The sequence below is a fragment of the Microcaecilia unicolor genome, chromosome 5, assembly GCF_901765095.1.
Source record: "Microcaecilia unicolor chromosome 5, aMicUni1.1, whole genome shotgun sequence".
NCBI classification, from domain to species: Eukaryota; Metazoa; Chordata; class Amphibia; order Gymnophiona; family Siphonopidae; genus Microcaecilia; species Microcaecilia unicolor.
The window spans coordinates 211,160,263-211,174,134 of record NC_044035.1 but is presented as its reverse complement, the minus strand read 5'-3'; the positions used below and the strand labels follow the sequence as shown (position 1 = coordinate 211,174,134).

Genomic DNA, 13,872 nt, shown 5'->3' with positions numbered 1-13,872 from the left:
CGTCTGTACTGACAACGTTTTGCTATTGGGATGGTCTGTTTGCTAAGCCTGAGTTAGTTCTTTCTAAGCTTTCTCTCTGAACAAATAATCCACTTTTCCGGCCTGGGGTTGAATCGGGGACCTTTTCGAGTTGGGTTTCAGCGGGATTGGAGATTTGGGGTCAGTTTTTTGATGAAGGTGCCTTCATTCCTTTTACCAGTTTGGTTGACACTTATGCCATATCTCCAAAAGATATTTTTGCCTATATCCAAGTGAAGCACTTTCTCTCAGCGGCTGATATAAGGGCAAAAGTATTTAGAGATGATTCCTTTTTGGAAGATCTTTGTGAGGACTCCAAGGGTATGAGAGGTCTTATCACATGCTTGTACACGTTTCAACGTAGGCGAGTGCAGCCCCCCGTTGAGCATCGTGCATGCTGGCATCAGGATTTGGCCTTGACATTGGCTGATGATGATTGGAATTCTATGGAATGTACGCTGTCCAGGATTTCTCTCTCGGTCCCCTTTAAAGAAAATGCTGTAAAGGTTTTATATAGATGGTATTTGACTCCAGCTCGATTGCATCACATGTTTCCTGAGGTGACCTCGTTGTGCTGGAGGGGATGCGGACAGAAAGGTACAATGGGTCATCTCTGGTGGTCTTGTGTAAAAGTTCAGGCTTTCTGGAAAGCTATACAGCATATACTTCAGAGGTGGCTATCTAGGCCTATTAAGTGGTCACCAGAATTTTTTTCTATTCCCTAAAAAAACACCTGGCCTTACTACATAACAATCCCTTCTGGTTCGCCATGCTATGGCAGCTGCAAGGACCACCTTGGCTGCTCATTGGAAGAATTCTCAGGTCTCTTCTTTGATTAAATGGTTAAATAAGATATGGTACATCTGTGAAATGGAGAGGCTTTGGGCCTTGCGTAATAAAACTACGACTAAGTGGGAGGCCATTTGGGAATCTTTTATTTCCCATTTTAAGTGTTAAGAGCCTGGTGGGTGGAGGGAAGGAGGGGGTGGGGTGGGGTTTTTTGTGTGTTTTTTTTCTTGCTGGGGGGGGGTAGGGGGATATGGAGGGGGGGGAATACAAAAATCTTCTTGTTAAAAAATTGAGAAGCATTTGGTTTGTTAACCATATGTAACTGAGAGTTCATGAGGTGTATTGTATTATACAGACTTGTTGTGAGCTAATATTGATAGCTTTGTATTGTCTCTCATAAACTTCAATAAAGACTTCCTTGGGGATTCAATTAAAAAAAAAAGAAACTAGATTATGTACAAATATAGAATATGGGAAAAACGGTATCCTTAAAGCAAAATTACAGAATATCAGAAAAAACACTGATAACAGAATATCTTCATGTCCTGGTTACGAAAGTAGCTTCAACCAGGAAGAAAGCTCCACAAGAAATGCAAAATTTCACATAGGAGAGAGACCAGTTTTAAGTACGAGTGTAAGAAAAGTTTCAGTTGCCGGAAATTATTTTCAAAACAGCACAGAATCCATTCAGTGAAGAAACCGTTTACATGCACTGAATATAGAAAAGGCTTTACTCATAAATCACAACTAACAAAGCACCAGAGAATACACAAAGGAGTAAAACCATTCACATGTGCTGAGTGTGGTAAAAGCTTCTGTCAGAAGATACTCCTCACTATTCATAAATTGAAGGATACAGGATTAAAACTGATAGCATGTACTGAATGTGGTAAAAACGTCTGGTTTAAGAACTGGAAGGGCAATGAACATGGCAACGCTGATGGCCTCTCCGGAAAGGAAGAGCCAGAACCACCCTGACACTGGACTATCGAGACCCGATCAGCAGTCTGTAGAGGCCACAGTCCTGGGTCTCTCTCTTGAGGAGGAAGGTGTGACAGAACAGAATGTCTCAAACCTGTAAACTGACTAAATTAATTTGGAAGTGTATTTCTCCAGTTTGGCCAGCAAGCAGGTGGTGCATGTTTATGCTTAAAAGCTGTTACAAAGGACTGGCCTCTTTCTTTTAGTTAGCACACAGATAAAGGAAATGCCTGTAGTGATGTAACCAGTTTTTTTTTTTAAACTTGACTGTTCTGGTCTCTGATTGGCCCAGGAGCTCTTTTTTTTCTTGTTTTGGACTTTACTGGCTTTTTTCCCAGTTTCAGCCTGGGAGAAGAGAGAGAGAGAAAGCTCATGAAGCTCTGGAAAAAACAGTTATATTTGATAACTTGTGAGCAGTTATATGTCCTGATCTCTCCAGGTACTTTTAAGAAAGTAAACAAATGTTTAGTTAGTGTTATAATTGATCCATATTTCAGTTACCTGTTATTGGTTTCTGATTGCACATTTTTTATTCATTATTCAATATATTTTTAAGACAATAAACAATTATTTATTGTCTCTGCCTGTCTGGACTAATAAAGAATCCTGGTGGTTTGTGTGTTGGGTCTGTGAGTGCTTTCTGGGAACTGTGGGGCCACTGGGAGTGTGGCTCCAATAACCTAGAAATCACTGAGGATAATTTGAAAGTGGGAGACTTGCCTAGAGGCGATTGTGACCCAGTCAGTGGGAGAAGGGTGCTAGTGTAGAGCGCAGGTGGCAGGGCCGCTGAGATGGGGGGGCAAAATTCCTTAGGCCCAACCTCCAAGGGGGGGGGGGCAGGCTTGGGGCCTGCACAGGCAAGCTTCTTCCTACCTGCTTCTGGGTCAGGTCTCTCTCCTGCTCCTGGCTGCATGCTGCCCAGGATCTGCATGATTACATTAATGTGACATTACATTAATGCAATCATCCGGGTCCTGGGCAGCACATAGCAGCAGCAGGAGAGGACAGCAGCAGTCGGTAAGGGGGTGGGCGGCACAAGTTGGGGCGGTGGCGGTCTGAGTGGGATGGGGCGGCGCAAGTGGGGGGCAGTGCTGGGGCTGTAGCGGCAGCCCGAGAGGAGGGGGGAGCGCAGTGGTCCAGTCCTGCCCTGGGCCCAACTGGGTCTCTCGGTGACCCTGGCGGGCAGACCTGAGCTGTGCTGGGGATAGACCCTCTAAGTGGCCGCAGGATAACCCCAGGTGGGTGGCTAGGTGTTTTGTGACAAATATACACTGCAAAAGTTTAGCAATCTAGGGGGATGCCAGCTACAAGTCTGTAATTATCAACTATTGCCAAGTCTGCTCCTATGTTCTTCAGAATTGGAGTTAAAGCAATTTTAGCTATTTTTGATGGATAAGATCATTCCTTTAATTTTTTTGTTTTTATTTAGATTTTTGCTCACACCTTTTTCAGTTGTAGCTCAAGGTGATATATAGCACTAACAAAAGTAGTAAGCCAACAAAGGATTTCAGATGGTATTTCCTTAAGATAAAATGAAGGACAAACATCCAGATAACAACCCTTTTGTGCCAATTTTTTAAGCACTTGTGTCACTAAATCAGGAGAGACAGAAGAAAAATGTTCCCATAATCTATCAAATGTGAGTGGACCACAAAAATGGAAAGAACACCAGAGTATCACGGAGTAAACAGCATAGAGGGAATAGGATCAGGCTCTTTACAACAGACCAAGGACTCTCAATATGAGAATAGAAACACTTATTGAGGATGACTTGACACGATACCGTGTTTCGGCACATATGTGCATACTTCAGGAGTCTTGATGAATGTGTTACGCAATCACATGTATTCTTGGTGATGTAATTAGGATGTAATTCAAATGCTAGAACCAGGACAATCAGCTGTGTCATAGGTATCAATCGTACAATCCAACTGTCTTCTGAAATTCATTAATTCATTAAAAGGTCTCTATTCGGCCATAGAAGATGGCTCAACAGCATGTGTATGGACAGCTTTAACCCAAGTCCCTGAAGAAAGATTTTCTGAAACCTGCGGTGTCGGGCGTTCTCAGGAGAAGCCAGCTGACGGGCCGAATATAGAGACCTGTGAAGGGTGAAGTTTTTTGCAGAGTGAAGCATTTTAATGATATCACCTTAAAGTTAAGTTCACGTTTTGATTTATTTAATGCACAATTAGTATTCATGACATGGGCGATAACACTTCATATATATAAAACACCTTAAGAGTAGCCCGATGAAAGAAGTGCTATACCACTTGGCACAAACCAGTACTGCCTGTAAAAGTGGATATTTGTCTGAGGGCACTCTTTAAAATCTTCAAAATATTAAAGAATATAGTTAACATTGAATTTCAGAAGACAGTTGGATTGTGCGATTGATGCCTATGTCACAGCTGATTGTCCTGGTTCTAGCATTTGAATTTGATTGATTGTTACCAGAGACTGTGGGATTCAATTCATTGGTTACCGTAATTAGGATGTAAACATAAGGTGCCTTTCAGTCGCATCTACAAACAATACAGCTCCTCATACCCACCAACGGTCTTTCTAAAGACCACCTTATGTTTACATCCTAAGACACATCGCCCAAGAATATATGTGATTGTGTAATACATTCAGCAACACTCCTGAAGCAGGCATGTATGTACCGAAACACGGTACTGTGTCGAGTCATCCTCAATAAATGTTTCTAATCTCATATTGAGAGTCCTTGATCTGTTTTGAAGAGCCTGATCCTGTTCCCACTCTGTGTGTCTCACGTGGAGGGGCATAATAGAACACGAACGCCCATCTCCATGGGCGTCTATCTCCGAGAAAGAGTGCGTGAAGGGGCGGGACAAACCGTATTTTCGAAAAAAATGGGCGTCCATCTTTTTTCCGATAATACGGTTTGTGCCAGCCAACTGCATTGGATTTGTGCGGATTTGAGCTGGGCGGTATCGTTTTTCAGCGATAATGGAAACCGAAGGTGCCCAGCTCAAAAACGAACAAATCCAAGGCATTGGGTCGTGGGAGGGGCCAGGATTCGTAGTGCACTGGTCCCCCTCACATGCTAGGACACCAACCGGGCACTCTAGGGGGCACTTGTAACAATTAAAAAAAAAATTAAAATACCTCCCAAGTCCATAGCTCCCTTACCTTGAGTGCTGAGCCCCTCAAATCCCCCCCAAAACCCACTACCCACAACTCTACACCATTACCATAGCACTTATGGCTGAAGGGGGGCATCTAGATGTGGGTACAGTGGGTTTTGGGGGCGGTTTGGAGGGCTCCCATTTACCACCACAAGTGTAACAGGTAGGGGGGGGGGATGGGCCTGGGTCCACCTGGCTGAAGTCCACTGCACCCACTAACAACTGCTCCAGGGACGTGCATACTGCTGTGATGGAGCTAGGTATGACCTTTGAGGCTGGCATACAGGCTGGAAAAAAAAGTTTTTAAAGTTGTTTTTTTTTTTTGGGTGGGAGGGGGTTAGTGACCACTGGGGGAGTCAGGGGTGGTTATCCCCGATTCCCTCCAGTGGTCATCTGGTCATTTAGGGCACTTTTTTGGGACTTGTTCGTGAAAAAAAAAAGGGTCCAAAAAAAGTGACCCAAATTCACGCTAAAAACGCCTTTCTTTTTTCGATTATCGGCTGAGGACGCCCATCTCTCCTCGATCGATAAACACGCCCCAGTCCCGCCTTCACCTCGCCTCCGACACGCCCCCGTCAACTTTGGCCGTTTCCATGACAGATTGCAGTTGAAGATTCCCAAAATCGGCTTTTGATTATACCGATTTGGGCGCCCATGGGAGAAAGACGCCCATCTCCCGATTTGGGTCGAAATATGGGCGTCTTTCTCTTTTGAAAATAAGGCGGATAATCTATTAACCTGCACATAATCAGGATGGACTACACATTGCAACTCAATATAATCTTCTGACTTCAGATTAAAATAACTTCTAATCTTGTTCACCTTGGATTGAAAAAATAAAGCAAATTTTTCTGCTGAAGGCTGTAATAAAGTAGGTAAAACGAAAACCTTGTCTATCTCAGTTAATGCCTGATAAATTTTAAACAACAATCTAGAGGAGTTCTCTGCATTACAAACTTGCTGATCGTATTAATGCAGTTTAGCTTTCCTAACAGCCAGTTTATATTGTCTAAGTTTTTCTTTCCAAGCCAAATAAGTATCATACATAGTAAATGACGGCAGAAAAAGACCTGCATGGTCCATTCAGTCTGTCCAACAAGATAAACTCATATGTGCTACTTTTTGTGTATATCTTACCTTGATTTGTACCTGTCCTTTTCAGGGCACAGACTGTATAAGTCTGCCCAGCACTATTCCCGCCTCCCAACCACCAGCCCAGCCTCCCACCACTGGCTCTGGCACAGACCGTATAAGTCTGCTCAGCACTATCCCCGCCTCCCGCCACCGGCTCTGCCACCCAATCTCGGCTAAGCTCCTGAGGATCCATTCCTTCTGAACAGGATTCCTTTATGTTTATCCCACGCGTGTTTGAATTCTGTTACCGTTTTCATTTCCACCACCTCCCGCGGGAGGGCATTCTTCCTCCAGTATCTTTCCAAGATCTACAGGAGCATTTTAAAATTATCAAAGACTCAGTAAAACACGGATTATCTATCCATTTCTGTTTCTTTATGTATAGAGATGCCAAGCATTGTACAACAGAAGAAAAAGAATAATTCCAAACTTGGATCATTGACTGGAGATTAAAATGATCAGACTCTAATTCAGGGCTCTGTTTACTAAGCCGCATTAACATTTTTAACGCTCGTTAACCATGTAACATACATGGAGGGGCATAATCGAATGGCGCCGGCCATCTACAGGGCCGGCTCTGCAAAGGGGCGGTGCCAACCGTATTATAGAAAAAGATGGTCGGCCATCTTTTCTTTCGATAATACGGTTCGGGCCGGCTAAATCTCAACATTTAGGCCAAATGTTGAGATCGCCGGGTTTACAGATGGCCGGCTTCAAAAAAAGTGGAAAAAAAATCCAAGTGCTTGGGCTTTTTCAGTAGTACCAGTGGGATTTGAACCGGCCACCTCTGGATTACAAGACCAGTGCTCTAACCACTTGGCCAGAGCTCCACTTTCTTGGATGTCCCTCCCTTTTGATTATGCCCCTTCAGGTCTCTCTCAGCCAATCACAGACAAGGGTCTCTCTCAGCCACTCACAGTCAGCTAAATGCGCTGTGATTGGCTGAGAGAGACCCTTGTCTGTGACTGGCTGAGAGAGACCTGAAGGGGCATAATCAAAAGGGAGGGACATCCAAGTAAGTGGAGCTGTGGCAAAGTGGTTAGAGTACCGGTCTTGTAATCCAGAGGTGGCTGGTTCAAATCCCACTAGTACTACTGAAAAAGCTGAGCAAAAATAGTTTTGATTTAGGACGATCCTGACGAGCACTTGGATTTCTTTTTTTTTTGGGTGGGACGGGATTGGAGACCACTAGGGGAGTAAGGGGAGGTCATCCCCGATTCCCTCGGATGGTCATTTGGTCAGCTGGGGCTCCTTTTTTGAAGTTTGGTCGTGAAAAAAAAGGGACCAAGTAAAGCCGGCGAAATGCTCGTCAAGCCTGGCTTTTTTTTTCCATTATCGGGCGAAGCCGGCCATCTCGTGAGCACGCCCCTGTCCCGCCTTCACTACTACTACTACTACTAAACATTTCTAAAGCGCTACTAGGGTTACGCAGCGCTGTACAATTTAACATAGAAGTACAGCCCCCTTGAAATTTCACCGGCTCCACGACGGAAAGCAGTTGAAGCCGGCCAAAATCGGCTTTCGATTATACTGATTTGGCCGGTTTCAGTAGATCGCTGGCCATCTTCCGATTTGTGTTGGAAGATGGCCAGCGATCACTTTCGAAAATGAGCTGGATAGTAGCATATACGTGCGTTAACTGTGTACATGCCTACAATATCACTATACGCACCTACATGGTTAGCGCACGAGCTAATTGTAGGTGCGTTAAAAATGCTAACACTCCTTAGTAAATAGGGCCCTTAGGCTGAACTTCATGCCAAAAAATATTGGCAGGTGGATATTTATGGTACATACATTTCTGTGCTGATTGATCACTAACAAACCTTTGGGACCTTCAAATAAAAATTTAACAACAAACAATCAAGTAAGCAATAAGATCCAGTGACTAACCCTGTTTATGTGCTGGCCAAATTGGATCAGGTATCATATCCAAAGAGGTCAGCAATTGTAAAAAACGAGAAGTAGATGAATTGAATGTATCCTCTAAATGTAAATTTAGGTCTCCTAAGATGATAAAATCATAAACTTCATGCTATACTGACCAATCAGTTCACAAATCTTAGATTGAATCAAATTCCAAATAATAGGAGGTCTATATAAGAAAAGAAAACCCAATGAGCCCTTATAATCTTTATCTATAAACTAACATACCATATACTCTAGATTATCTCCCTCTGATTTTTCCACTAATTTAAAATGATAAAAATCCCTATATATCAAAGCCTTACCACCACCCCTCTTATCCTGTCTATGTAAATGTATAGCCTTATATCCTGACGGACATATATTTAATATAAAGGGGAGGCTGAATCAGGAATCCAATTCTCAGTTATGTTAGAATCTCTAATTAAATCATAAATTATCTGGGTCTATTAGGATCTGCAATACCACTTTCACCCACAGGATTTTTATTGGACAAACATGAAGTGTTTCCATTGCAAAGCAGGGGCAGCTATTTGCTCGTACGCAAGGCAGCCAATATGTTACATAATAATGGAGAAATAAAAGACTGGCATGTCTCACAAATGGAAGAAGCAATTTTTGTTAAGTTGGGATTCTTACACAGAATCTCTTTCTCCTAGAGCCAGGAATTTAGTACCGAATACATTAAATGTCTGGTATGGTGTGGGAGACTGCATCCTCTGGTTGTTTTTTGTTTTTTTTTCTGGGTGGGGAGGTTGGGATAGTGGGTTTGGGATAATATAATTGTTGATAGCTAGTTCAGCAGTGTGCCCCTGTGTTGGGCATTTTATTCACAGTGTTATTTCAAGGGTGGATCTTTTCTGTTAAAAATGCTTGTTGCTGCTATTGTATTATCCCTAAATGTTATATACCAATAAACGATTTAAACATAATTATGTGAAGTTTTGAACTGTAGACAACCGTATATCCCTCAAATGCTGAGGCACATTTTGAATATAATCCGCTATGAATCAATCAGAATGTGGGTGGAATATAAAGCATGGATAGAAAAGAATAGTCCTATATGATGTTGAAAACACAGGCGATAAATATCACAAAACCCAAGAATTAATTTTTTATCTAGAACAAATATGGATCCTAGACCCAGCATACAAATTTTGGAAATTCTGTCAGCATGTTGCTGCAGTATTCTGAATGTGCTGTGCTACATGTGTAGAGTTTGACAATCTTGTGACATGGGCATCACAGTGTAGGAATGAGACTATGTGAAAGCCCCTTCAGTGCTGCACCTGACAGCATCATGTATAGAAGCATTTGGCTGCAGCTGGTACAAGGTTGGACTCTTCCTGCCATTCAACGACACAGCCTTGGGCCTGGCTGAAAGGGCTTTGGTGCTATTTTTGACTCATCTGACTGTTCCCCCACCTTGTCGGCGTCGACTACTGATCTTGCGGAAGAGCGTTCCCTCACACAGCCGATTCAGACGCTGCTGCTTAATTAGTTCCAGTAATTCAGGTTTTAGCTTCTCCCTCAGAGTTCTGAAGAAGGGACATGAAATAAGCCACACTGGATGCTACATTTTAAACATTTCCCACAAAGACAAGAAAGGGGAGCCTGTAATATTGCCAGGTTCCCTCATAACCTACACACCAACACTCTTTCACCCTCCAGCTCCACTGTACTCCTAGCCTGAAGCACCTACATCCTATATAATAAAACGCACCTCCAACATTCTGACGCTGACTGCATGGCTGAGGCATTCCTGCTCTCTGTATCCATCTCCTGAATTGACATCACGTACTTCCGGGTTCGTCACAAGCAGAAGTGACCAACCACACAAGGTTTCTCGGCTTCAGAATGTTGGAGGTGAATTCTATTAAATAGGATTGGTCAGTTCCTTGAAGCACAGCCAGAGCTCAGCGTCCTGCACAGTAACGCTCAGACACCAGAGAGAGGGGGGGGGGGGGGGGGCCTGACACCAGAGAGAGGGAGGGAGGGAGGGGGGGCCTGACACCAGAGATGGGGGGGAGGTATCTCTGTCACACACACACACTCTCTCTCTCTCACAGTCAATGTCTTTCTCACTCTCACACACCGTCTCTCACACACTCTGAGGCATATTTTCAAAGCACTTAGCCTTCCAAAGTTCCATAGGTTTCTATGGAACTTTGGAAGGCTAAGTGCTTTGAAAATATGCCTCTCTATGTCTCACACTGTATCACATTCACTCTCTATGTGTCACACAGTCACTCACACACTCTCTTGGTCTCATACACTCAGTCTCACAGAGAGTCTGTGTCTCACACACACACTGTATCTGTGTGAAACACACTCTCTCTCTCTCACACTGTATCTCACATACGCACTTGCAAACACACTCATTCTCACACACACACTCTCTCTCACAGACACACTCGCACCCAGACTCACTCGCACATTCACTTTCTCTCTCACACACACTCTCTCAAACATACACACTCCGAGGAAAACCTTGCTAGCGCCCGTTTCATTTCTATCAGAAACGGGCCTTTTTTTACTAGTAGTCTTATAATTAGGGCACTTCTACACCTTCTAGAGTCCCTGCACAAGCCCACTCTCTAATGTTCTGGGGCTCCTGCCTAATCATGTCCTCAGAATATATCTGTATCATATGGAGATCCCAGTACATTGCCTGGGTATGGAGAACTTTCAATCTTCTATGTCAGCACTAGGGATATGCATTGATAGTACATGTTAAAAATGTTTCAATTTACCCCCCCCTCTGATATTCAGTCTGTGGCAGTTAGCAATTTTAAAGCCTAATCTGAGTCCCAGCACTGAACATCTGGGTCATGTGCAGCTGCTGGCAGGTATCTGCGTGCTAGCCAATATTCAGACTAGTGTCCATATAACTAGCAGATAAAGTTAGGACAAACGTTTTTGCTGTCCTAACTTTATCCAGGCATTTACCCAGTTAGAAGACTGAAAATCATTGCTAACCGGTAAGTCCTTGCTCCGCTCCCAGACCACCATGGCACTAACTGGGTGGTGCCACAGCAGCCACAGCTAATATGCAGCTGCAGAACTGTCCAAAATAATTTAACGGGGTAGGAACCTTTCCTACATAGTTAAATTGTTTTGACCATCTACCCCTTAATGCACAAAGCCGATTAAATGCAAGTTAGCTTGCAAATGAATGCGTGTTAAGTCAATTTGTACGCATTAAACAGTTCTAATGCCACTTGAAATTTTCTTTTTATTAAAATGAATGTGTGAAATCAACGGATTAAAGTCTGAAATCAGGAAAAAAGGTCAAACCAAACACTTTTGCCTTGTGCACATCCCTACTCAACATCCTACATAAGCTGCCCTCTACTCACAGGACAGGTGCAGCCAGTATTTCCTCCTGATGCATTCTTTCTGTCTGTCTCAGTTTAAGGATCTCACTGTAGTTGAGCGAATACACTTTTGTTCTGAAGAGTTCCAGCGATGTGGGATTTGAGGTCAGTGTCCGAATTATCTGTTCTCTGACTACCTGCATTACCTGGGAAGAGATAAAGCAACTTTGTGAATGGAGCATGGGCCCACTGGCAACAGGGAGGGGGAAGAAGCAGGTGAATGCAGTAATGCCATAACTACCCAGCACATAAACAACCTGAAACATCAACCCAATTCCAAACTAATCTCTACCCAACACACACAAAGTAAAATCCATTGCCCCAAGTACAAAACTTGGATTGTGAGCCCACAAGGGACAGAAAAAATATCTGTATTTAGTATATGAAAGGTGGTATATCAAATCGAAAACCAAATCATGTGGTCTACATTCATTTCTTCTCCAGTCACATACCAATGTTAACACCACTCCACACACACAAAGATTTTATTCATTTATTTAAAATACTTTCTATTCACTTTGATGCCCAAAGGGAGGTACAAATTGCCAAGGCAAAAATCTTCAGCCATCACAACACAGACATCACCATCACTGGGTGAAGCAATGTACAAGTAATAATACAGTTGGTGACAAAACTAGGTCTTAGAAAACTCAACTGTAAACTAACTGATATAAACATTTGATGACACATGCCTGGTCTCAAGGCCACATAATTAAACCAGTCCTAAAATATACTAAAATAACACAGTATGAACTCTCACAAAAAAGCATCATTTTCCCTACAGGAGAATTTTAAAAGCCATTTGTAAACCGGTGTTTATGTGCAGAAACAGACTCTTATAAGATGGGTGTATCTTTATCTGGACTGTGCAGCAAAGTTCCTTGGAGCAGGACTGGGGGAGATGTTTACATTTATGCACATACTTTTGACAATATCTATGCATACATATCAAATAATCCAGAAAATGTGTGTGCGCGCCAAAGAGCTGGTGTAAATAAAAAGCACATAAATTGGTAGCTTTCAAAATGGAAGCATGCACATACATCTGTTCCGGAAATTTGTCAGTGCCCGTATAGGAAAAATTATATGCATACTATTTACATGTGCACTTAATTATAAAATTACCCCCTTAACAGCCAAGTTCCAAAAAAGCCTCAAATAAAACAGCCAAAATTTAAGACATTTTCTAAAATTGAGAAGGCACCTGATAGAACCCTACTGCAAGTGGCCATTTATTTAAAGGCTGATATTCAGAAGATTTGTCTAGGTAAGTCCCTCATATCAATTAATAAAAAGGAGGCACACCAGTGGTTCAGTTACCTTAATCAGGTAAACTGGGCCAAAGAAATAGGCTGAATATTATTCAGATAACTCTCCATTCTGCAGAATATTGGTCTCCATTTCCTTAAAATAAATAATCATTAACAGTCCTTTCCCCTGGGAATGCTGTATATGAACAGGAACATAGTATGACATATTTTCTTGAGAATAGCTGAGACCTAAACCATTTAAACTTTTAATATTAGACAACATAATGGCTCATCAGCTTACTGGAGCCAATGAAGGTCTCTTAAATTAATTCTCCTAAATAAAGAGCTGTATGTTCTCTCATTTTGCAACCAGAATGATGATGGGCGGCTGTACTTTGTACTAATCACTAACTAAACTAGCTAAATCATTCACTGGAAAGAAAAGAAAAAAGAGGAGGTATAGCACTAATCTATAGATCCCACTTCACCATAACAACAACAGCTGAGTCCATAACACCACAACTTGAAATCGCCTCAGTTAGAATTCACCACACTACCTTGTTTGACCACCTAAACGTTGTCTTGTTTTAAAGACCACCAGGCAACTGGCAAGAATGCCAACCACACTTCATGGATTTTGTATCGAATACCTGTGTATCCAACTCTAATCTACTTATAATAGGGGACATAAACCTACACCTAGATGACCCTAACACAACCAATACACGTGAATGCAAGGATATCCTCTAACTATGGGATCTTAACTGGCCTAACATGCAAGCAACCCATGCTAAAGGACACACACTCGACCTCATCACACACAAACTGTCCTCAGACTCAAACCTAATACTAACAGACACAAAATGGACAGACATACCATGGTCAGACCACCACAAACTAAACCTAGCCCTAAAATGGCGAAAAAAAGGCTCATACCACAAGCAAGAACGCACAACCTACACCACGAGAAGCCAAATTGACCCTGTAACATTCTGGCAACAGATCTACAAGAATGAATGGATAGCACAGACTCCAAACACTACCTCATAAATTGGGACAACAGATGCAGGAGCACATTAGGCAAAATTGCACCATTACAAACAAGAACCTCACGTAGACACATCTCGATACCATGGTTTAACGAAGAATTGAAAAAATTAAAAACACAAGTTAGGAGACTTGAACGTGTATGGAAAAAAATGAAAGATGAATACACACTTAACGCATGGAAACAAATGCAAAGAA

At 42.5% G+C, this 13,872-nt stretch overlaps 1 protein-coding gene across 3 annotated transcripts in view; it reads right to left on the bottom strand.

Annotated features, from left to right (window-relative positions):
- ELMO3 (engulfment and cell motility 3) overlaps positions 1-13,872 on the bottom strand; it is a 987,719-nt gene that overhangs the window by 161,954 nt on the left and 811,893 nt on the right. For all 3 annotated transcript variants that reach the window (XM_030203739.1, XM_030203740.1, XM_030203742.1), the window contains 2 exons: positions 11,360-11,523; positions 9,426-9,538 (listed from right to left, as the gene is read on the bottom strand). In XM_030203739.1, coding sequence (XP_030059599.1) covers positions 9,426-9,538; positions 11,360-11,523 — 277 coding nt within the window. The remainder of the gene's footprint in view (positions 1-9,425; positions 9,539-11,359; positions 11,524-13,872) is intronic.